The sequence below is a fragment of the Taudactylus pleione genome, unplaced genomic scaffold, assembly GCF_031769625.1.
Source record: "Taudactylus pleione unplaced genomic scaffold, aTauple2 ptg000687l, whole genome shotgun sequence".
Classification (NCBI taxonomy): domain Eukaryota; kingdom Metazoa; phylum Chordata; class Amphibia; order Anura; family Myobatrachidae; genus Taudactylus; species Taudactylus pleione.
Genome location: NW_028285089.1, coordinates 1,637,007 through 1,663,554, shown reverse-complemented (window position 1 = coordinate 1,663,554; position 26,548 = coordinate 1,637,007). Strand labels below are relative to the sequence as shown.

Below are 26,548 nucleotides of genomic sequence, written 5' to 3'. Positions count from 1 at the left end.
ATAATGCATTTAAGGTATTCTATACATAATAATCCCATAGATAACATCCATACTTTCTATATATATATATTATTTTGGTCAGATTGTGTTTGTTTTCTTTGGTTGTTTTTATTATTTTCTCCTCCATTGAATGTGATGTATATGCATATATTAGCCCAAAGTTTTAAATTGAAAACTACATAAAAGCATCAAACAAAGTACTTTTTCACTAGGTTGCAACAAATTTTACTATCAACACAGACCCAGTATTTATTTTATCCATTCAGTGATTTTATTATTATTAAACGTTTGTGGATGCATTGAAAAATGTATGCTAAGCATTTTTAAGGTTTTATTTTACACCTGGAAGAATGTGATATTCAGTGACCTGCTGATACATTTAGTTGTTATCCATTTTTTTTTGTCATTTTTACATTATTTTGTTTAACTTTTGTCCTATAAAAGGTGCATTTAACATTACTGTGCCAAAAGGAGGGAGAAATAAAACCATCTGTATGAATGAGCCCATATTGCACTGATATTACATTATTATTAAACCATGAAGTTCCTTAATAATATACCTGCTGGTCATTTCCCAGGAAGTGACTAGAAATAATCATGACAATGCTATTCATTGCCACTTGAGCTGAATTACTCAATTGCTTTTAATTAGCAATTGAAATTTTAAGTGAAAGCTGCTTGCATGAAGATGTTTCTGAGAGCCACGCAAGTGTGTAATAGCTGGCAAAATCCTATTAACATTTGTCTGTATCCACCCGGGGTTGTCTCCCACCGGACTCGGCAGAGAAACACTCTTTTATTGACGAGAGCTGTGTTCAGTCAGTCAGCATGGTGACTATATTCATTAGGCACATGTGGGGCAGTCTCTGACAGGTCTCCTGATACTCTCTAACTGCTTGTTTTTCTTATTCTGCCTGGGTGGTTGCTGTCATCTTTTATTAAAAGCTGCCTACTACATTCAGCATAGACAACAATTTATCTTCCCAGGTGAGTTTAACACTTTAATCCTACTAACTGACCCTATGTTTTTTATATACATATATATTTTTTTCTGGTGAGCCTTATTGTCTCTGAGGCACGTTAACTATCTAGGATCTCACATCTGCAGTGATCAGGTTGTGACCTATTCTGGTTTCCTTGCAGGGTGGCTATAAATAGAGCAGTAAATTACCATGGCATCAAAGGCTAACCTTAGTAAAGTCGTGCTCATCTCTAATAAGTGCGTCATATAGCACTGTGCCTGATGTGATTGAATTGTATGGTCATTGCCTCGTTGTGCGACCAGTGACTCTTTGTCTATCAGGCTTTAAATATCCTGTAATGCATATCACACTGAGACTCATTCAGGAAATGTTCCTTTGTGTGTGTACTCAGCAGTTATATGGATAAGAGATACAGCTGTAATCTGTTTCCTGTATACTAGTAATTAAGAAGACACATTAACCTTCCAGTTAGTGTGTATCAGTTTGTTTGTTTGTACAAAGCCATGTCTTTTGTAAGGAACTATAGTATTAAATGCCCTAAGCACAAGATTTCAAGGATCATCTGTTCTAGGTAAACATTATCAAGCAGGACTGATTATCGTTTAAGAACCATTCGGATCTATTCATCTGATCTGGCCTGCTGCGCAGTATTGGTTGGAAATGCTGAGCAATTATTGTGTACATTTTGATCTGTCCTTCATTTCTGCCCAATAGTTCATTTACAAACGTCACTTTTGACGATCTTTAGCACATATATCGTTCTTATAGGAATGATCATTCAATCGTTATTGTTTAATCACTTAGTACATCAGGGATTTAGACCTTCCTTAACGCTCCCCTCATCCACTCAGCATTGTTTACTGAGTAAATGACAGGCAACTCAACATTGTAGTATATTTATGTACCAAAACTATTGATACTTCATATGATGAAAGATTTCTGAAACATGGTTTTAATACGTGTGCCAAAGCTTCCAGGGTGTACTAATCCCGTCTACCTTAAAATGTATATGAAGCAGAAACAATATATATATCCGCGCTAAATGTTAAAAGCAGCTCAGTATTGATAGGTTTGGAATACTTGAAGAGAAGTATACGAGCGCTAAAAATAATAAAACATTTAAAATATAAAAATACAAATATATATAAAAAATATTATGTGTGGATTAGATGAAGTTGATACTATTAGTGTAGTGATGGTGTTATGTTTTATATCTGCATGGGAAAAGAACAAAGAAGCACTTTGTATCAGAATTAAAAATAAACAACTATAGGTATATAGCGAAGTGTCACCCGCTGGTGTGCAAACTGCGGCTCCCGTGAAGCTCTCTTGGAGCTGGAGAGATGAAGATAACATTTATCATTCTTTACGGGACCTGCAGTCTCCACTCCAGCGGGTGAATGCATTCACCCGCCCCGCTGTTCCAACTGAGAGCGGACACTGAAGCGTATCACCCCGGCAGCAGCAATAAAGAAGACCTGCCGCACTTTTGGACGCGTAGGCAGTAAGAGAGGGATAGATAGGGACTACAAGTACCTCCAAACTCTGTCCCCACTGTAAGGCTTGCCTGCCATCTGTATGAGACTGAAGGTCTCTCCTCACAACAAGCCAAAAAAAGAGCTATAAACATCAAAGTGTTGCAAATTCTATCTACAAATGTAGAGAGATATAAACAACATTGGGAGTGCTGCTAACACTTTGCTATATACCTATAGTTGTTTTTTTTTTGTATTCTGATACAAAGTGCTTCTTTTTTCTTTTCCCATGCACATATAAAACATAACACCATCACTACTAACGCTAACTCTCCCCCTAACCCCACTACTTACCTTCAGGATGCCGGCGGCGAGATTCTGATAAATGTCGGGATTACGGCACTGGCATTCTGAGCGCCGGAATCCCCGCAGGTGGGATATTGACCGCATCCCCTTTATACAAGTCTCTCTCTCTATTTATTTACTGATGTGCAAGTAAATAAACTGAAAACATAGAATAACCTTTGGAAATAGCCCCCGTTCCATTGTGCTTGAAAGATTTACTTTTCTTTAGGGATCATGTAAGGTTAGGGAAAGGACTGTGGTTGCCTACCCTGTGCTTTTTACTGGATTAGTTTATATTTAATAATGTATTTAAACGTGATTGTGACACTTTCAGACATATAGGATATTCCTTTGGGTATAGACTGGAACACACATATTCCTCCCTGATCAATGAACATCACTTTTGTGCACTATGTAATGGAAAACCAATTCTCTGCTTCTGTTTCATTACAGCAATGCTAACATCTTCACAGTGACGTGGTCTGGCTTCCATCTCTAATAGTCCTGCTTTGAGATTGAGATCATGCAATAATGTTTTTTTTTTCTTCATTAAATTAGCCCATTTTGCAGTTTAGATGTATGTGTTTCTTTTGTCATTTATAGAAATTTTGAATCCACCACCAATAACACAGCCACCCGAGCCTCCTGAAAATCCGAGGTAATAAAGAATTGTCTAATTCTGCATAAATATTTAAGGACAATGTCTGATGCAACTAAAAACAAAAAAAAAAAAATCTGTATATGTGCCTCTGTAAAATCAGGGGTGTACAAACCATATACTAAAGAAACAAAAAGCACATCAATTAGGTCAAAATTAGAATAAATACAGTCAAATACAGTATATCTCATTAGTATATACAATTAAATACAGAAACAAATACAAAGTAAAAGTACAATTTAAATTCAGTTAAATACAAATCCCTTTTAAAAGGCAAATAGAATTATTTGTAACTGTCACAATGTGAATGAAAATTATCAAAGTAATAAAGGTAAAATGTAATGATATATATACAGTAGGGGGGAGTCAAGACACAATCAGCCAATTGGAAGCCGCTGAAGTTCATCAGTGCATTTTTTTTTACGAAGGGCCTCATAACAGATGCATATGAGTTTGCGCCTAAAAAAAAAAGCCTGTCTACACTTGCCTTACTTTTCCCAACCCGTTCTACCTCTCTAAGGGCCGTATTCAATTAGCGGCGAAAAAGTTTCAACGATGCCATTTCGCCAGTGGAAACTTATCCCCGTATTCAATTGTGGCGACTTGCTGAAGATGCGTTTTTCACGCTTTTTAAGACCTCACTTTTGCAATTTTTAACCATGCTTGCACCCATTTTCATGTACCCCAAATTTGCTGGGACTAGTTATTTCCACCCAAAAAACCTGCTAAATGCTATTCTTCACCGCTTGTGCAAAGACGCGATTTAGCAGCTAATGAGAGCATTTAAGTACCCCAAATACCTTCAGCAGGCCTATTCTGGGGCAGCTACCATGATCCCCAATGTTAATGCATCTTTTGGGGGTGTCAGGCTGATTTCCCCAAATCTGACAGGACTTTTTGCCTGTTTGAGTTTCGCCAGGACGCGTTTTCGCGTCCTTTGGAATAGAATCGGAGATAAGCGGGGACGCACGCGATACTTTTTCGCATGGAAAACCAGCAATGACGGCGAAAAGTACGGAACTTTTCGCGTCTAATTGAATATGCCCCTAAATGTCCTTTTTTGTGCATGGTATGCAAATACATATTTTATGCATTTTCTATTCCAACACGTACATTGTTTACCATGTTGCACAAAGTAGTAAATTGCCTATCTTTGGGGGCGATTCAATTCATCATGATTTGAATAGTGCTGGGAGGGAGCTCCCGGAGCTATTCAGTTTAGCGCGCTTTTTATTCGGACTAATGATTTCTTCTCTCATCCTCCTGAGGGTGCGAGGAGAAATCTGACTAAAGTGCCGGCCGCTAGGCTGATTTCCGGCTTAGCGCAGCGCTAACAGTCTTGTGGCTGGCACTTTAGTAAACATCGCGGTGAATTGAAGAGCTCCCTCCCGGCACTATTTAATTCCTGTTGAATTGAATCGCCCCCTACAGTATATATTGAATTGGAATATACTATATATATATATCCAGTTAGTTACCAATAAATGTAGATATATATTTTTCTGCAAGCATAAAGGGTTCTAAAATGACTAACCCCTTTTTCTGATGAAATGTAAAATATATGCTTTATTCCTAATTGTTGTACTTGTCATATAGAACTTGTTAACTATATACTTACCGAAAGATTTAGGGCTTGCTAAATTCTGTGGGTTATTTTTATACATTATTAAGTCTTTTGCTTACATCACTAACACAATGAACATTTCTCCTTAGTACCGAGGCTGACATGGAAACAGATGTAGCAGAAGAACAGGAAGCAGAGGTACTGTGAATAACATTGTAAAGACAATTTTGTGATGTCTGAGCCACTAGAGGGAGCTGGTACTTTGTAGAAGAATACTGATGCTCTTTACATCCGTGGTTTTCATAAAACGAATTTGAAGATAAATTAAAATATATTTTAGATTCTTGATTATATGCAAGCTTTGTTCTGTTTTAAATTGATAAAAGTAGTTGTGCATGTGTAGTCTTTATACCCGCGGGAATTAAAACTGCTAATAAAACATATGTAAATGAATGACACTAGAAACTGTACCCACTGCTGATGTTAGTAACATTTGCTTGCACTGTTGTTTATTACAGCATGTGCTCAAGCTTGCGGGAATTTGTCATATAACCAATTTTGTTTTATTTGAACCACTAGAGGGAGCTGTTGTTCTGTAGTGAAATACAAGTTGCCCTATTTCTTAAGTCTGTATAAAGCTGCACACGCACACAACGATTTAGTAAATGAACGATTTTAATAAACAATTTTCGTTCATTTATCCAAGGGAAAAATTAACGAAAATCGTTTACCAAAATCGTTCCTTTACTAAATGTAATGAACAATTTTTTTGAACTACAAACGATTTTTGCATATTCCCTTACTGAAAATCGTTGAGTTGGTCGGTCTGACTGAACTACAAACGTGAATGCGCATGAACGATAATTGTTCATCGTTTTAACTCAGAAAGTGAACGATTTTTCAACATTTGAACGATAAACAATATCATTATCGATAATCATTCAAAAAATTGTTGTGTGTATGCACCTTATATCTGTATGTATAGAGCAACCTCATCGTTCCTCAACTCAATGTAAATCTTATTTTACTGAACTAAAGCTGCGTACACACACCGATTTTGTTACCAACGATTTTATGAACGATTTTCTGTCAGATTATCTGTCAGAGTTTTTAAAGTGTAATGAACAATTTTTTGAACTACAAACAAATTTTGTAACTTCCCTTAATGAAAATCATTCAGTTGGTCACTCAGAATGAACTACAAACGGGAACGCGCATGAACGATAATCATTCATCGTTATAACTCAGAAATTGTTAACAAAATCGTTACGTGTGTATGCACCTTTAGAGGCAAAAAACTACTTTTAAAAAAAAGCAAATTTGTGCTTAGAAATTTTTGTGCATATATTTGCAAAACAAAGTGAATCTACTGACTTACAACCAATAAGAAAATTAGACCATTAATTGTATAGTTGCTTGATAAAAGTAGGTGCAAAAATGAATCACAGCAACCAATCGGTAATTAGTTTATATATGTGTAAAACCAACAAGCGTCTGCAATATTAATATTATAATAGTGAAACCTATAGTTTTAATTGGGATGTAGTTACACTACCTAACATCTGGATGTCGGCTGACGAAATCCTGGCGCCGGAATCCTGAACCGTGGACAGAAGACCTTTACCGGAATCCCATGCCGACGCCGGGATCCCGAATAAAAGTATAGCAGACACCATTAGCTGTTAGCTGAGGGTCGGGCTGCGGGAGGGGGTATGTTAGGGTTAGGCTGCGGACAGAGGGGGGGTTAGCGTTAGGCACCACCAGAGGGGAGTTAGGTTAGGCACTAAGGGAGGGTTAGGTTTAGGCACTAAGGGGGCAGGGTTAGGTTTAGGCACTGACCGAGAGGGTTAGGGTGCGGGGTAGAGAGGGTTAGAGTGCAGAAAAGGAGGGTTAGGGTTAGAGGATGAAGGGGGGAGGGTTAGCATATTTACGTTTCCCCTGTTGGGATTCTCAGCATGGGGATGCCGCTGTTGGTCTTTTGACAGCCGGCATCCCATGTGCCGGGCTCCCTTACCCAACTCGTTTTAATAAGCTGGGTGATTTAAAACACATTACTGTTTAAAGATACTGCTTTAACTTTAGAAATGCGTTTTGTAAACCTAAACATTTATGCAATTTCAGAGTGTATGCACATATTCACCCTGCGACTGCAAGAACTCTGGAACTTGAGATTCCTCACATCTCCTATCTTATCTGTTTCCCTTGTATGTATTGCAATGTGGAGGGAATATTTCCATATCCTTCCTATTGACAAAATAGTCAGAATTCATTGACATAAAAGAATAGGAAATGTCCACAAGAATTACACAGTGAAGAGACTGAATAGGTATCTGTATAGGGCTTATAAGCCATGCAGACATTTACCTAAAGTTTGTTCACATAGTTAAACATTGCTCTTGTTATTAAAACATTATGGGGGAGATGTATCAAGTCTTTAAGAGTGGAGAAGTGGGATATGGGGAAAGTTGCCCGTGGCAATAAATCAGCTGTGAGGTAGCGTTTATCAAGTACATTTTATAAAATCCGCTGCTGATAGGTTTATGTGGGCAACTTCTCCATTATTTTAAAAGCTTGATACATCTATATATTGCTGTTATTCTTGTAATTCATGTTTGTTAATTGTGACCTATCTTATGATTATTTATTAATGAAGGCTCTGTACTGTTTCTGGAGGAAATGATTATAGTCAGTTTTCAACAGGTGGAGGAGCAAGAAGCCAACAAATCTGAGCCAGAGTATGATGACGATGAACTGGATGAGCTCCCGTCCTCGAGGTCGACAAGTGGTACTTTTGGAGGAATGATTTTTCGCAAGGCCAGCCAGACCAGCGTGTACTTACAAGAATGGGACATACCCTTTGAACAAATTGAACTTGAGGAGCTCATTGGTCAAGGAAGATGGGGGAAGGTGTACAGAGGCAAGTGGCACGGGGAGGTAGCAATCCGGTTACTGGAGATAGATGGAAACAATCAAGATCATTTGAAACTCTTTAAAAAGGAGGTGATGAATTACAGGCAGACACGGCATGAGAATGTGGTGCTCTTCATGGGGGCTTGTATGCACCCTCCCCATTTGGCCATCATCACTAGGTGAGTGATTTTCAGCACGTCAGAATATACTTTTCCCCAGGAAGGGCGTTTGCAATATTATGACCATATCTCCACTGATTATTATCAGGTTCTCTCTCTTTTTGTTTTGGCCTTTTGTTCTTCTTATATGCTCAAGATAAGATAAGCACTTATTGTGTAGTTTAAATTGGTAATATTGACATTACCTGTTGTGTAAACTATTGTATATGTAACTATGACTCCTATAGATATATTCCATGTGTCATACACTGACTCAGTATATAAAATATCTGTGTCAAATGTCTCTCTCTCTTTAGTACAACTGCTCTAATTTTGTACACTAGATGAAATGTTATCTATATTATTTGCACTTTGTAAGTGAATATTTATTGAAGCGGTTTATTCAAAGTGCAAAGTGAGACCTTTTCTTTTTAAAAATTTGGGTGAATATAGCTCAGACTAGCTGTGGTTCCTTGCAAGTCACAACTGTAGAGATAATATATGTATCAATTTAGAATTATAATATAATCCATTAATGTAAAATATTGGCCTCTGCGTGTGCGCAGCACCCGTTCTGCCCATGTGCACAGTAAGGCTTACTCAGATGGTTGGTGAAATCCAACATCGCGACCGATGGTCCTGATAGTGTTCCCAGACTGCAATCTTGGTCACAGTGCTGGGATCGCAGATGCAGCAGGAGATGTCAGACGGAATCGCAAAGCTGCTTGTGTGCGCCTTTGTTTTTCCATCCTCTGCTGAATCAGGCCCATTGGCCAGTGTTTAAGGGTTTTTAAAGGTCTCTGTGCATTGAAATAAGCCACTCAACTATTAGGGGGCAATCGGGAGTTTATAAATGAACTCATGAGGCTTGGGGAAGAGACAGTATGAATTTATAAGTTCCTAAACATTTGAACATGCTTCTCTGGGTGGTACAAGAAAGAGTCTGTGAATGGTCATTATGTACTGATATTACCAGGACAGCCTTCTGTTAGTGCAGCAGTCCCTGAGCCCCAAATTATATCTATATAATAAGCTAATTTTCATAAAATGATTTTGTACTTTCTAGGGATGTGCAGGCTCGGGTAGGTTCGAATTTGCACACTGAGTTTGGATTTTTCCCTACCAAAAAACGGGTCTCAGAAAGAGGCAAAATGTCATCTTTCATGGACAAACATCATCATTCCTGGAAAAAAGTCCATGGAAGATGATGTTTGTTCATGAAAGATGACGTTTTGCCTATTTCTGAGACCCGTTTTTTGGAGGAAAAATCCGAACTCGGCTTGGAAATTCGAACCTATCCGAGCCTGCACATCCCTAGTATTTTCTTGTTTAAAGTTTTTGCTATTTTGTTTCAGTTTTTGCAAAGGGAGAACCCTTCACGCGTTTGTTAGAGATCCCAAGGCATCACTCGACATCAACAAAACACGACAGATTGCTCAAGAAATTATCAAGGTAAAGAGATCTTTTGTCCATTAATAAAACATGATATTGTGTTCTGCAAATGATATTTTGGCAGCTGAGTAATCTAATTTGCGGTTGTCGTATCAAATGGATGGTGAAATGGAAATGACAAAACACATTGGTACTGGAGTATCATGTATACATGTACCAGGAAATGGCCAAACACAGGACAGTGTGTCTGTATCTCAGTGAATAGTAAAATTCTTAAGAAGGGAGGAGGAACAAAATACTGTAGGTACCATAAATGTACTGTATATTGAAATTACACCATACTCTGTGGCAAGTATATGAAATTGGCATTAGTTGATGATGGTTGAAAAATAAAATAAGACTTTAGATCTGCCTGCCATTGGTCTTCTTTGCAAATGTGGAAAATCCTAATAATGTATTGCGTACTAAGAACATGTGCTGAATTTGGGCCAGAGTTTGTCCAATGAGGTATACTCATAAGGTTATTTTTGAAATATGTTAAAAATGCACTTTCAGCATTCAGTTAGAAGGGGTTTCCCCATGTAGCTCCACAGTGGTAGTTCCAACCCATCCTCATATGTAGCTGCACTTTATCTCCTTTGCGCGGTGCACAGTAATAATTAGTAACATAAAAAATTAATCTTTATTAGATCTACACTAAAATGTCCCATTATTATGTCCTTTTTATTACTCAACCTAGATTTTCAAAAACTATTTTTATCACATTTATTCCTCCTTTTTTCTATTTTTAACCTCTATTTCGTTGGTCATGTCCTATAATGAGACATTTTAGTGTATACCTAATTGATTGATTTATTTATATTAATAATTATGACTGTGCTCCGCACAATAGACATATAATTTCTTCTTTTCTTGGTATTCCTGCAAACAATTATATATTGTGTCATTTGGCAGCAGCCCCTAATCAACAAATAATTTGGGGTTCTCTATCGATTATTGATGTGCTTACTTTATATCCTTGGTTGTGTCCTCACCTCCCATATAGTTTTTTAGTGGTGATGGTTTCCCCTTTGGTACCTTCCATTTACACATAACGCACTGGCTTCTGTGTTTAACACAAGACGATATGCAGTCAACTTGGCAACATTCAGAATGTCGACATATTCTGACTATTGGCATTAGGTCGACAATAAATATGTAGACATGCATTAGGTCGACATGATTAAAATGTCGATGTTCAGAATGTCGACATTTAACCTTTTTTTGTTGATTTATAGGGTTAGGCTAAAATATAAATATATATGTCTGCATTTTTGGTGTAAACATGTCAGTATTTTAACCATGTCTACATATTGATTGTCATACCACACCCCACAAGATGGCTAGCCCAGCGTATTCACACCACTGTAATGGAGAGTGTGATGTCAGACTGCACTGACTAAAACTCCAGTTTTATCGGGTAACACAGGCATGTGTTGAAAATGTAAATGACCCACCTAGCCGCACTGACAACTTTCTGTGCTGTCTGTATTAGTGGATGTTTGTTTCATTACAGACCAGTGTGTGGGTAAAGGAGGGCAACAAAAAGATGCTACATGGGGAACAGTTCATAATGGGGTGGTGACTATGGCCCTCATTCAGACCCACTCGCGAGCGGCTGTCCGCTCGCAAGTGGGTCGATGGTCTGCACTGCGCATGCGCACGACGGAGGGAGCTCCGTCGTGCGCATGCGCGAGACGCGACGAGTGAAGTACTTTCCTTCGCTCGTAGTGTCTCATCAAAGGGGGCGTGCTGTCGATGTTGACTGACAGCACGCCCCCTTTGGTGGGCGTGCCTGCCAGACGGAGGCGTTCCCTAGGGAACGCCTACCGTCTGAAGCCGGCCACACTGACATCACTAGTGATGTCAGTGGGAGTGATTTTGGCTCTGATAGAGCCAAAATCACTCCTGGCCTTGCGGTTGGAAAACTCAACCGCAGGCTTCTGCTCGCAGTTTCGATGGTCGCGATGGTCAAGACCATCGCGACCATCATCCTGCACGCTCATATATGCTGTGGGTGGTGACCCACAGCTATACGAGCGTCCAGGAGGACGCTCCATATTAATGGAGGTGGGCCCTGATTCAGAGCGAGCGCTCTGGTCAGAGCGTCCGGCTCTGAATCAGGGCCTATGTCCTTTAACCGAGGCAGAAAGGAACTGCAGGCGGACAACAGTGAGCAAAGGAGGTAACCACTGCCCCAAGTGATATCTACCCTTACCTCCTCACCCAGTACTGCCCCAGCTGCTATCCTGACCCCCTCCCTACTCCCAGCACTGCCCCCAGTATTGCCTGCCCCTAACCCCCTCCTTGCCCCCAAATACTGCTCTAGCTGCTATCTACCCTCCCCCCCTAACCCCAGTAATGCCTGCCCCTAACCTTTTTCTTTCCCCCAGTACTGCGCCACTTGTTATCTACCCATGCCCCCTAACTGTCCGTTGTACTGACCCTGCTGTTATCTACATTTGCGCAGTCCCTACTCCCAGGGTGGCCCTAGCTGCTATCCTGACCCCCAACCCCATCCTTGCCCCCCATTACTGTGCCAGCTGCTGTATAACCTAGCCACCCCTTCCTACCCCTAGCTCTGCCTGCCCCCCCCTTCCTCGCCCCCCCCCGAGTACTGCGCCAGCTGCTGTCTGCCTTCACCCTGCATAATATCTGATGGGACCCAGAAACAATGGATTACGACCCCAAAGTGAGGGGCCCATGGGACCCACAATTTTTTTTCTCTCTCCGCGATCACTGATTGTGTGCCACACGGCGGCTGCTGCTACATACACTATCAGCTGCACTCCTCATTGCCCTGTAATATAATTAATAAGACTCCTGCACCTTTCTTCTGGGCCATCATATACTTTTGTCCAAATGCTATTTTTAAAAAATATATATTATATTAATGTACATATGGTACCTACTGTGGCATAATGTGCATTTGGGCCCTACTGTGTGGTATAATGTGCATATGGGCCCTACTGTGTGGTATAATGTGCATATGGGCCCTACTGTGTGGTATAATGTGCATATGGGCCCTACTGTGTGGTATAATGTGCATATGGGCCCTACTGTGTGGTATAATGTGCATTTGGGCCCTACTGTGTGGTATAATGTGCATATGGGCCCAACTGTGTTTCCTAATATGAATGTGAGCCCTACTGCATGGCATATTTTGAAACTGGGGCAAGTATGGGCATGTGGCAGAACCTGCTGACCAATGAATAGACAGGTGTGGCAGTCTAATGGCATGTGGGGAGGTTGAGGGGCACTGAAGCAGCATGTGTGGTGGCCTATACAAGTTTTTATTTTGGTCACGGTATGGCTCCTAAACTTTTAAGATGGTTCCTAGATTTTACAAAAAATTGTCGAGCCCTGATTTAAACACATATGGGGCAATAAGCATTTAATGAAAACCTATACAGGTGGTACACATATTTGGTTGGACTAGGATGGTAGTAAAGAAGAACTATAATTTTTATGTATATAAAGGGTAGATCTTGAATTTACCAATGTGGTGATTGGCCAAAGATGTTTGCCCATCTATCATGTCACGGTGAACCTCATAAGGTCGGTCCCTAACATCACTAATACTGACACATGAAATAATTTATCTAGGACTCACCTTTAATAGAGCCCATTAAATGTGTGTACTGCAATGTAAAGGACCCATACCAATTAAAATCACCTCGGGCAGGTAGGTGGAGTGCCAGCCCAAGAGAGGGGTCTCATCTTCAAATGTACTTTAAATACACACATACACAGAGGAGAAAAGAGGGGTCTGTGCTGCACAGCCTAATCTTAAACATAAGAGGTGCTACCATGCTGAGACCTGTAGTTCTACAGCAGAAGAAAAAGGGAGCACAACTAGGTACACACTATAAGCACTAAGCATTCTAATGATCAAATGTTTATAATAAACTCCAACTATTAACATGCTTTCTTCTTCAGGATCCATGGGGCTCAACAGGGGAGACAGTGGGGGTATAGGTGGTGGTTAGGAGGACTGGACACCAACAGTTAAAGCTTTTCTCTCCCAGGATGCTCCGGTCCTTCCCCCTATACCCCGCCCACAGCTTGAGGCAATTCAGTTTTCGATGGTGTCCGGCAGGATTGGATCACCAATTACACAGTGGGGTAGCTCTTAAGCTGCCCAGGCTTGGTATTTACGGCGGAGCACCGTGAGGCCTGGCTAGCATGGCTCCACGGGAAGACCACATATTGTAGCCTGGACACGGGGACGCTCCCGGGAATCCGCGTCTATACGCAGTCTTACTTCCAGTCTCAGTTCGTCCGGGACTCCACTAGACCACCAGGGCATAAAATTAAACTGGTGCAGGGTATAACAGAGGTCAGGGGACCCGGTGGTTGATGTCAGCATAGGGGAGGTCAGCCCTCTCCCCGCTGCCCCTCCTCCAGCTCAGGGCGCCATTCCACTGGGGATCCAATGGAGGGAGGCTGACTTCTTAAGTTCACGCAGTTATGGCATCTGACCACCACAGGCACCTGGGTACAAGAAGTAGTCTCTCACTGGTGCGCCCTCTCATTCCTGAGTTGGCCACCCCAGCAGTTCTTTTACACAGGCCCTCCATCAGACCCAAGCAAAGTTCTCCTCCTTCCGTCGGCCCTTCAGTCCTTGCTGCACTCGGGGGTGATAATTCTGGTCGTTTATTATACTACCCTTTTCTTGGTTCAGAAGCCCTATGGGTTTCATCGGCCTATCCTCAATCTCAAGTCTCTGAACAAGTTTATCAGTGTGCCCAGGTTTCGTATGGAAACCCTCCACTCTATTGCCCTAGCTATGGAACCTGAGGACTTTATGGTGTCTCTGGACACCATAAAGGTACATGTCGCTTACCTACATGTACCTATAGCGCCCTCTCATCAGCGATATCTCTGGTTTGCTGTACTACAGCAACATTTCCAATTTCAAGCACTGCCTTTTAGGCTTTCTACAGTTCCGCGGGTCTTTACCAAGATCATGGCAGTTATGGCAGCCCATCTTCGTCGTCAGGAGGTCAGACTACTCCCATACTTGGACGATCTCTTGCTGTTAGCACACTTTTCAGAGGTCCTTCGCCGCCATCTTCAGATAACTATGGCCTTTCTACAACAACATGTCTAGTTAATCAACTGGAAAAAGTCCTCCCTGACCCCTTCTCAAAGGATGGTACATCTGGGAGCCCTTCTGAATTCTCAAATTCAGAAAATCTTCCTGACAGCACACAAAATCTCTGCCCTACAGCAGTGAGTGCGCAGGTTACTCCACAGTTGCCGAGTGTCAATTCCCTCAGCAATGCAGACCTTGGGGTCCATGGTATCCACCTTCGTCATAGTGGAGTTCGTGCAGTTCCACTCCAGGCCCATTCTAGGGTCGTTGGACTCCCACCGAGGGGGTCCTACCAATCAACGTCCTGGAGCTCCAAGCCATTTACAGAGCCCTCACTCTGGCTCAGGACATTCTTCAGGGCAGGCCAGTACAGATACAGTCCGACAACGCCATGGCGGTGGCCTACCTCAATCACCAGGGAGGCACCCGCAGTCGGGCGTCAATGGCAGAAGTGGCACGCATTTCCAAGTGGGCCGAACGTCATTTCCCGCCCATCTCCACTGTGTTCATCCCGGGGCTTCTCAATTGGGAAGCGGATTTCCTCTGACATTACGACATGCACGCTGGGGAGTGGACTTTACACCCATAGGTCTTTCAGCTCCTGGTGGACAAATGGGGTTTGCCGGGTGTGGACCTCATGGCCTCACGACACAACCACTCTGCATGGACGCTTCTCTCCAACTTCCTCAATGGCCGGACCTGTTGTCTCAGGGTCTCTCTCTACACCCGGACCTGGCCGGGTCTGTCTTTGATGGCGTGGCTCTTGAGACATCCCTCCTAAGGTCCAAAGGGCTTTCTCGCTCCATGGTCCAGACCATGCTCAGAGCACGTAAGCCGGCCTCCGCCCGGATCTATCACCGGGTGTGCATACATACTTTCAGTGGTGTGCTACTAGAAGCTATGACCCTCAGGTTTTTCGTATTTCTCGGATCCTTGTCTTCCTTCAAGCTGTATTGGATCTTGGACTCTCTGAAAGTGCATATCTCTGCTCTGTCCATCTGGTTCCAGCGCAGAGTGGCTCCACTGCGAGGTGTTCACATCTTCCTTCAGGAAGGTGTGAACCAGGGTGTCCTCCATATACAACCTTCCTTTGTCCCTCCTGTGGATCTGTGGGATTTGTCAGTGGTTCTCCATGCACTTCAGGGGCTGCCGTTTGAATCCCTGGACTCAGTAGACCTCAAATGGCTCACTGCAAAGACTCTTCTGGCTATTGCGTCTGCCCATAGGGTGTTAGATTTCAGATCTTTCAGCAGGACAGTGCTGTTCTTCGAACTCGCCCTGGCTTCCTTCCCAAGGTGGTCTCTCGTTTCCACATTAATGAGGAAATTATAGTTCCGACCTTCCAATCACCAGGCCTCTCGGAAGGTGAGGCCTCCTGAGATGTGGTCCGTGCTCTGAGGATCTACGTAGACTGTACTGGTTCCATCAAGAAAACAGATTCCCTCTTTGTCCTATATGGATTCCACAAGAAGGGATGGCCAGCTAACAAACAGACTCTGGCCAGATGGCTTCGCATGACTATTCCACAGGCTTACACACAGGCTGCCCTTCCTGTGCCGGATACCATATCTGCTCATTCTACTCGCTCTGTGGGTCCCTCATGGGCAGCCCACCGTGGTGCGTCTGCCGAACTACTATGCAAGGCTGCCACGTGGTCTTCCGTCCACACTTTTCTTAGGTTCTATGCCTTTGATACCTTTGCCTCTCAGGATGCTTACTTTGGGCACTGGATTCTCCTCTCAGCTCAGGAGCGTCCCCGCCCTTGAACAACTGCTTTGGGACATCCCCATTGTCTCCCCTGAGGAGCCCTATGGACCCTGAAGAAGAAAAGGAGAGTTATGGTAGACTTACCTTTGTTAACTCTTTCTTCGAAGTCCATAGGGTCCACAGGGCGCCCGCCCTGACGCACCTTGCATGGGTTTCTTCTCTTGGTCACCTATTTCCTTCTCTATTATTTGAGAGTGTGATTCTTAAGTGTACCAGTCTTCCTTCTCTCCTCTCTTGCTCCTGCTTTGGGCTTGTTGACAAAACTGAATTGCTTCAGGCTGTGGGCGGGGTATAGGAGGGAAGGACCAGAGCATCCTTGGACAGAAAAGCTTTAACTGTTGGTGTCCAGTCCTCCTAACCACTACCTATACCCCCTTTGTCTCCCCTGTGGACCCTATGGACTTCGAAGAAAGAGAGTTAAACGTAAGTCTACAATAACTCTCCTTTTTTGAGTAAGTCAATTTTAGGGACCCACCTTATGAGGTGCAATGTGGTAATTGCTTAGAAAAACTATTTAGCTTTAGATGTTGTAAATCACAATCAAAATTTAACTCTAACACACATTTTAACCCCTTTGCTGCAGGGGATGCATATACAAAGTGCAGAGGATGAGCCCCACTTGTCCTCAACAACGGAGTGTGCAGTCTCGTTAATCAGTTTGTTGCATCTGTTTGCGACTAAGACGCATTTTCAGGCAAAAAAGACGTTCAGTGCAAACTGGGTTACACGGGACTTGGCACGCTGAATAGGGCTGTTTGGTGTGACTGCAGCAATAGTGTATGAGGACACATCTGTAGTTATGGCTGGCGTGCACCAGACAATCTAAAACAGTACACAAAAAAAATTATTTTTCACAGGTAGGAGGGAACTATACCCCAGATCTCCCTCATTTTGTGTCAAATGAAACAGGGGGTTATATCCCCACAGAGGTGCAGCACTCTCGGCATAAAGAAGCAATCACCAGCACATAAAAATAACTTCAACGTTTCAATCTTTATAGATTTTAATCAGGAAGTAATATATATATATTTACCAGTACTTTGATACCACAAGGAATTCGGCTTAGGCAGTAATGGTATATCACAGATTGGTATTATGAGTAAGAGATAAACGGTACACTAATCAGATTCAAAAGCTTTCAAAATCATTTGGAGACGCATGACGCTGCTCTCTGCCCACCAGAAGTTAAACTTTGCACGTACTGGCATGCACTATACAAGGTAGGGGTCCAGCCCACTATACCTGAACCACTTTAGTACCAGCACATGTTGCAGACACTGTCCGGCCATATCACTGTTTTTTTGTTATATCACACCAGTTAATTGATTTTCGTGTATATTGCTAAGCAATTGTATTATTAGTAAAGCTTTACACATTGATCTGTCCTTAGTTATTGATTTTTCAACATACATAAGTGTTTTTAAGCGCTATTTTATTGTTTACGTTTCTGTAAGGTTCGGCTAACCTGTTGATTGCAGTTTCACCCTGAAACACTAGGCCTTATCACCCCATGCACAGAAACCCCAGGTTCTAATAAGATGAACTCCAAAGTACTATTCAATAGAACATAAATCAAAGTATAAATATCTAATATATGCTATGAAAATATTAATAGCACAATATCAGAAACAGGTAGTTCTCTGGTAGTGCAAACTCAAGTCAGTAGTGTATATAAATAGTATTAAATAATATACCCACAGTAATCGGTTTTATTAATAAGGACCACTAGCAAGAGCAGAATATACTGTATACTGGAAACTGAGACACAGGGTATATGCACATAATACATCATCATATCATGCTTCTTTCCATGTGACTCATGTTACATTTCATGTTCACTTTTAGACGTTTAAATGCACCACACGCAAAATTGAAATTCAACTTTTTAAAAATATGACAATAATATACAGGGTAGGTAGTAATAATTAATGCTTAGAAGCAAAACAAAAATTACACTTAGTAGTTAAATAATATTGTTTCTGTGCGTGACTCATGTTACAACAGGATGGACATAGAAGTAACTACCGGCCAGTGAACCTTACATCAGTAGTAGGGAAAGTAATGGAATCACTATTAAAAGAAAGATTTGTGGAACATCTCAAATCCAACAATTTATAGGATCCCAAACAGCATGGATTTTTTAGGGGGAGATCATGCCAAACAAATCTCATAGATTTTTTTGACTGGATGACTAAAGTAATAGATCAAGGTAGGACTGTAGATGTAGGTCACCTAGACTTTAGTAAGGCTTTTGACACGGTCTCACATTGCAGACTGATAGATAAACTTGAAAATTTGGGACTGGATTCTAAGATGGTTAAATGGATAAGAACTTGGTTGCAGAATAGGAAACAGTTGTAGTAAATGGAGTGCAGTCTCAGGAAGGAATTGTGACAAGTTATAGAAACACAGGTTCTGTACTTGGACCAGTGCTTTTTAATATCTTTGTTGGTGAGTTTGCAAATTGTATTAAAGGGAAATTATGCCTTTTTGCAGATGACACAAAAATATGCAACAGTGTAGACACACCTGGAGGGGTAAGACAAATGATGGAGGATCTAGGTAGACTAGAGGAATGGTCAAGAACATGGCAACTACAGTTTAATGCTAAAAAACGCAAAATTATGTACTTGGGTCTCAAGAACCCAAAAGCTAAATATAGTATTATGGGTACTCTAATGGAAAATACAGAGGAGGAAAGGGATCTAGGAGTCACTATATCAGGTGACTTAAAGTCAGGAAACCATTGTAACAAAGCAATGAGGAAGGCAAGTCAGATGCTTGGTTACATAGGGAGAGGAATCAGTAGCAGGGAGAAAGAAGTGATAATACCACTGTATAGGTCAATGGTACGGCCTCATCTAGAATACTGTGTTACGTTCTGGAGGCCACATCTCCATAAAGATATAAATACATTAGAGACTGTACAAAGAAGGTCAACTAAAATGGTGCAAGGTCTACACCACAAAACTTACCAGGAAATACGAAGAGATCTTAATATGTATAGTCTGGAGCAGAGAAGGGATAGGGGGGACATGATAGAAACGTTCAAATATATAGATGGTGTTAACAAGGTGCAGGAGGGAGGCATTCTTCAAAATAAGAGAAGTGTTAGAACTCAAGGACGTGCACTGAGACTGGAGGGAGGTAGATTCAAAGGAAATTCGAGGAAAAATTACATCACAGAAAGGGTAGTAGATAAGTGGAATAGCCTCCCATCAGAGGTGGTAGAGGCTAAGACAGTAGAACAACTTAAACATGTTTGGGATAAGCATGAGAATATCCTTACAAAGAACCGAGGATCACATAGGGTTGAGGTTACCAAAAGGTAAAAAAGGGCAGACTACTGTAGATGGGCCAAGTGGTTCTTATCTGCCGTCAAATTCTATGTTTCTATGGAACTGAGGGGACTTATATATTTAAACTTGCTCTCCTAATTATTTTTACAATATTATTGTTATACTATACACTTATAAGACCCTAAACTTATGATTGACACACAAACAAAAAAATAAATGTTATTCAAACTATACTTAAAATCAGTTTTGACGTGTGAGTTGTGTTACATACGAATGTGACTCACATTACGTTCCTGTCTCCCAGTCAAAGGGCTACGATACAAATTTCTCAAACCTGTAGAATCCACGTGAATTAATCAATGTAGGCCTGTTTATCTTCCTGATTAACTGTGAAGATGAATAAAATATTTAATCTGGTGATGATGGCCATTTCCAGTTGCTGCCAGCTTGCTCCATTGTGCTCACTAAGTATTCACCATCTCTGATGTCCTTAATCTCAGCTGGGTAACTCTTTACATCATCTTCATAATAGAACCAGTCACCAACGGTAACTACATCATCTGAAGTCACTGAGACAGTTACATTAAGTTCATCAGTAGAAAGAAATGAAGTTGAAAATGTCTTGGCATCTGCTGTGATACAATTTAATTTTCATATAATGTAACCCCAAAGTCGTCTGGCAAGTGGTTCAGCAGTAGCAGAGTAAATGGTTATATATCCTATTGTGTAACATAGAGAAAAGGCACTGCTTGAAGCTATTAAGCAATGATTGTGTAGTTGGGGTGTGTGGCCACTCTGGACAAAAGTGCAGTTTGTGCACTGAAATGGCTGACGTGTGATTGGTATACACCACTGCTCTGATAAGTGTAATGCAATATATAAGAATGCTTTTTTCACCATTACGAGTAATTTTTCATGTGCAGGCTTTTCTGGCATTCGCTCCAGGATTGATTTATGCTATTTGTAAGCCAAGTGCCCTGTGTTTCTATAAGTAAGAGTGTGCACTTCAATGTGAATGTGGTGTTAAGCAGCTACTGTAGATGTGTGCTCATTGCCAGTGATACTTTATTCTACTGATTAAATCATTTTTACATTGGACTTACTGAAGCCCCCTCTGTTCTTGTGACAGAGGCCTCCTGGCTACAATTCTTCCAGCTTCTAGGTACTAAGAACAATCACTTTGTGAGTGAGTAGCACATACTCCTAAATGCTGATTTAGACAGCAGAATACTTACGTTCTTCTTTTGGATGATTGGGTATATGCGTGACTAAGGCTTATTTATACTGACCGTTTATGGCTCATGTTCTGCATCTGTTGCTATGTAAACAAAAATGATTGTCCTTCAGATCTCTCAAAAGGAGCTGAAGAAATAAAACTAGTATGTATATAGTGTGAGAGGCTTTGACGTTTATGGACATGCTTTCTTACACATATATTATGAAGGTTAAACACTTCGTGCCAAAAATGTCCCTAATTTCTTAACTCCCACTCCATCTGTCAGATGCGTTTGCAATGACAAAGGGCACAGTGACATCAACATTTTGCCTTATTCAAGGAAAAATACATTTTTCTACTTCAGGGTCCATAGGGTATCCACAGGATACCTTGGGGTATAGGTGTGACGTCAGTCGCAGGGCACCAAAGAGTTAAGCTCTCAGCCTCCCAGGATGCACTAGGTCCCCCTCCTATACCCCGCCCCCGAGCCAAGGCACCTCAGTTTAGTTTGGTGCCCGGCCGGAGTCGGGTGCACCTGTTGGAGTGGGGGCTAGAAGAGCCCCTGAAGCTTATTCTTCATGCAGCTGTGGCTGCACAACTGGATGAACAGCATGGACAGTCAGTCCTGACGTCCATGCTGTCTTCCCTACACCCCGCCGGTACCAGAACGCCGGTACTGATCCGGGGATGCTGGTGGGCGTCTGGGGTCACAGCTAGCGGTGACCCCAGATGCTCCGGACCATGGCCGGATTCAAGGGGGACAGAGGTAAGCAGCGGGGTCCCGCGGTGGGTCCCCGCTGATCACATGGTCCTAAGTCCCCAGGCAGGGGGCTCCCTGGGGACTGGCTGCAGCGTGGAGCCAGGCGACCAACCTGCGCTTCCACTACCCCCTGGGACAGCGGACCGCAGCAGAGCGGTAGCGCTGCGGCGTCCCAGGGGTTAAATGCATGCCAGGGGAGCGCGCCTTCCCTGTCTCACAGCCGGCGCCTCCCCCGCTGCACACAGCCCTCTCTGCATGCTGCCGACTGGTCCTGTGGCAGCGCTCCTCCCCCAGGCCAGCCTCCTCTCTGCTCCTCGGCGGCCATCTTCTCCAGAACGCATGGTGAACGCTGCTGGAAGCGCTGGAAGGAAGCATCGTGGTCTGGGTCCCCCCGCATACCTCTCCTCCGCTGTGGCAGGTCTGTGTATGCAGCGCTGTGTCCTACCAGGCCCTGTGTCTGTGTAGTTGAGTGATCAGCGCTGTTAGTGCAGGAATTGTTATTTTTCTGCATTGTATGTGACTGTGCTAGCGCTGCTGCCTGTAATCTTTTCTTCTCTAAACTGTCAGCTTTATTACTGTCCCTGTTCTTTCTGCTAAAGCCCTTGCGGTGCGGTGCTGCAGGGTGGTCTCTCGCCTATTTAATACTTAATTGGTGAGAGAGGTCACATACGTGGTGCCATCATGTCTGAAAGTGATTTTCCCCTCCGGCTACAGTGTACCACGTGCAAAGTACCGTTAGCGGAGGGGGAGGGTAGCGCGGAGGGCCTTTGCCGGCAGTGTTTGTCCATGGCGCGGCCTATTACGGTTACAGCACCGGTACAGGAGCCGCCCTGGGCTTGTTTCGCTCAGGCGTTAACAGCTTTAGTGGGCCAGTTAGCTCCGCAGCCCGCGTTTACTCCGATGGGTTTGTCCCAGCAGTCTGTGGTGTCGTCACCCATGCAGGGGTTCCCACGACAATTGGTGGTACCCCACAGTCTCCCTATTTCCCCGCTCCCGGGTTCTCAGGAGCCAGCGTGGGTTAACTCCCTGACGAGTTCTGTACAGCACTTGTCGGATGTGTTGCAAGGGGAGTCTGTGATGCGGTCTCATAAAAGGCCGGTGGCGTCTCTGTCCGCTCCTTATGAGGATGACGAAGGGACGTCTGATGATGGGGAGATTCTAGATCCTTACGATCAGGAACCTCTCCATACTAAGGACGCTGATGCTAAGTCCAAAGTATATATTCCTGGACTTATTCGGGTGGTCCGCACAGCCTTGGTGATTGAGGACGAAGTTCCCCCAGCGGCTAAATCTAAGTATGCCTTTTTCAAAGATGTGAAGGGCGATGCCACAGTCTTTCCTCTTTCGGGTCAGTTGGTGGACCATTTAGAGGAGGCGTGGAAACAACCTGGCAAAAGATACCAGCCGCAGAGACGCCTGGCGGTGGCTTATCCGTTCGCGGATAATTATTTTGCGAAGTGGGAATCCCCTCCACAGGTGGATTCTCACGTGACCCGTCTTGTCCGTAGTGCCACATTGCCGATGCCATCCATGTCCTCCCTTAAGGATGCTACGGACCGCAAGGTAGAAATCTGCCTGAAGTCCGCTTATTCCCTTGCAGGGGGGGCAGCACGGCCGGCTATGGCCATTTGCTGGGTTGCCAGAGCGATGGAGCGCTGGGCGGATTCATTAGAGGCTTCTTTTGAATCCGACTGTCCGGCCGATCAGGCGGAGTTGATTGGCAATCTCCGTGATTCGGCCACCTACATCAACGAGGCGGCTCTAGACATTAGTACTCTGGTGTCTAGAATTTCTTCAGCAGCGGTAGCTGCTCGTCGCACCTTGTGGCTGCGATCCTGGAAGGCGGACGCAGATTCCAAGAAAGGTCTGGAAGCGTTGCCGTTTACCGGAGAAGTTCTCTTCGGTCCGGATCTGGATAAGATTGTGGCCACGCTGGCGGCAGCCAAATCTGCCTGTCTCCCGTCGGCCGCTGCTCCTTCTGGTTCGGGACCATCGTCCTTTCGGTCATCTAGGGCCCAGGGCAGGCCCAAACCACAGTCGTTTCCTCGACAGGCTGGCCCTAAGAAATCGGTCAAGCCCCGGAAGCAGGCATGGAGTACCAGACGTCCGGCCCCCAAGCCAGATGACAAGCCTGCGGCCTGACGGTCCGGGCCTCCCTTTGGGGGATCCCAGGGTGGGAGGCCGCCTGCTACAGTTCGCCCAGTGTTGGTCGACCACTACGACAGACACTTGGGTTCTGGAGGTGGTTTCCCACGGATACGCCCTCTCCTTCAGGCACAGACCCCCGGCTCGCTTCTTCACCACGGGTCTCCCATCAGACCGGAACAAGGCTACGGAGCTGCGGAAGGTATTGCACACTATGCTCCAGGCTGGAGTTATAGTGGCGGTTCCATTCTCCCAGAGGGGCCAGGGTTTCTATTCAAATCTATTTTTGGTACAGAAACCCAATGGGTCATATCGTCCGATTCTCAACCTCAAAGCACTCAACAAGTCTTTGCGGGTCCCGAAGTTTCGGATGGAGACCCTACGGTCCATCATTCTGGCGCTGGAACCTGGGGACTACTTGGTGTCATTGGACATACAGGACGCTTACCTGCATGTCCCTATTCTTTGGCGCCATCAACAGTTCCTCAGGTTTGCAATCAGCAGCGACCACTTCCAGTTTCGGGCGTTACCTTTTGGCCTGGCAACAGCACCACGTGTTTTCACCAAGGTGATGGCGGTCATGGCGGCTTCTCTGCGACTGCAGGGAGTCCGCATGTTGCCGTATTTGGACGACCTGTTATTGGTGGCAGGATCTCCAGAGCTCCTGTTACGCCACTTGGACCTGACCATTGCACTGCTGCAACGGCACGGCTGGCTAATCAACTGGCAGAAGTCCACTCTAATCCCGTCTCGGAGGATTCTGCATCTTGGAGCCTTATTGGACTCGGGACAGCAAAGGATCTTCGTGACGGAGGACAAGATCTCTGCTTTACAGTCAAGGGTGCGCAGTTGTCTGCACAGCCGCCGGGTGTCCTTACACTCGGCGATGAGGTTACTGGGCTCCATGGTGTCGGTGTTCGACATGGTGGAATACGCCCAGTTTCACTCCAGACCTCTGCAGCACCTGATCCTGTCCAAGTGGAACGGGCTGACTCAGTCTCTGAAGTCCCAGACGATTGTGCTCACCCAGGAGGTTCGCCTGTCCCTTACGTGGTGGTTACAGACGACCCACCTCAACAAGGGACGTCCGTTCTGGGTTCCAAATTGGGTCCTATTGACAACGGACGCCAGTCTTCGGGGCTGGGGAGCAGTTTCGGGTCCACACTTGTTCCAGGGCAGGTGGACGCCGACAGAAGCGGAGCTTCCAATAAATATCTTGGAACTCCGTGCGGTCTTCAATGCTCTCCAGCAGGCACAGCGGTTTCTCCAGGGTCGCCCGGTGCAGGTCCAGTCGGACAACGCTACCACCGTGGCCTACATAAACAGGCAAGGAGGAACTCTCAGTCGGGCGGCTCTCGTAGAGGTCTCTCGGATCCTGGTTTGGGCGGAGCGCAATCTTCCGGCCATATCAGCGGTCTTCATCCCGGGAGTGCTCAATTGGGAGGCGGACTTTCTAAGTCGCCAGGACGTTCATCCGGGGGAATGGTCCCTGCACCCGGACGTTTTTCAACTACTGGTGGACAGGTGGGGTCTTCCACAAATCGACCTCATGGCGTCCCGGCACAACAACAAGTTGCCGGTGTACGGGTCTCGCACAAGAGACGAAGGGGCGTCTCTGGTGGATGCTCTGTCCGTCCGGTGGACGTTCCGGTTCGCATACCTGTTCCCTCCGGTCTCCCTTCTTCCACGGGTAATCCGGAAATTCAAACAGGAAGGAGGGACGCTCCTGTTGATAGCTCCCGCGTGGCCCAGACGGCACTGGTTCTCAGACCTTCAGGGTCTGTCCGTGGACATTCCTCTGCGGTTGCCGCTACGACCGGACCTTCTGTCTCAGGGTCCTTGCCTTCACCCGGACCTGACTCGGCTGTCTTTGACGGCGTGGCTGTTGAGACGGCCATGCTGAGGTCCAGGGGGTTTTCCAGCTCTGTGGTGCGGACCATGTTACGAGCTCGGAAACCGTCTTCCGCGAGGATATACCATCGCGTGTGGCATACGTTCTTCCAGTGGTGTCGACCGAGAGGTTATGCACCGCGGGAGTTTCGTCTGTCTCGGATTCTCGCCTTCCTGCAAGCGGGACTAGATCATGGGCTTCGCCTTGCTTCTTTGAAGGTACAGGTTTCGGCCCTATCTGTCTGGTTTCACCGTAGGATTGCTACAATCCCGGATGTGCGCACCTTTATGCAGGGTGTTCTCCGCATTCAGCCGCCCTTTGTTCCACCTGTGGCGCCTTGGGATTTGGCTGTGGTCCTGAGGGCTCTCCAAGGACCGCCGTTTGAACCACTGGGCTCAGTGGATCTTAAATGGCTAACAGCTAAGACTGTTTTCCTTCTGGCCATTGCTTCGGCCAGACATGTTTCTGAGTTAGGGGCTCTTTCTTGTAGACCCCCTTTCTTGGTTTTTTATGGGAACAGGGCAGTGCTCCGCACTCGGCCCGAGTTTCTTCCCAAAGTTGTTTCCCAGTTTCATATTAACGAGGAAATAGTTGTTCCGGCCTTTAACTCACCGGGTCTTTCCGTGGGTGAGGCCTATTTGGATGTTGTGCGGGCCTTAAGGACTTATGTTGACCGCACTTCTTCGTTTAGGAAGTCGGACGCTTTGTTTGTCCTCTTTGGCTTCCGTAAAAAGGGTTGGCCTGCTTCAAAGCAAACTTTGGCAGCCTGGATCCGTATGGCTATTTCTGAAGCTTATCTTCATGAAGGCCTACCGGTCCCTCCTTCTCTGAAGGCTCATTCCACTAGG

The 26,548-nt window shown here is 44.4% G+C and overlaps 1 protein-coding gene across 1 annotated transcript in view; it reads left to right on the top strand.

Annotated features, from left to right (window-relative positions):
• The window catches only part of KSR1 (kinase suppressor of ras 1), a 228,655-nt gene that overhangs the window by 187,481 nt on the left and 14,626 nt on the right, over positions 1-26,548 (top strand). Inside the window, exons 11-14 of the mRNA XM_088456139.1 lie at positions 3,407-3,461; positions 5,175-5,223; positions 7,726-8,114; positions 9,449-9,545. Coding sequence (XP_088312265.1) covers positions 3,407-3,461; positions 5,175-5,223; positions 7,726-8,114; positions 9,449-9,545 — 590 coding nt within the window. The remainder of the gene's footprint in view (positions 1-3,406; positions 3,462-5,174; positions 5,224-7,725; positions 8,115-9,448; positions 9,546-26,548) is intronic.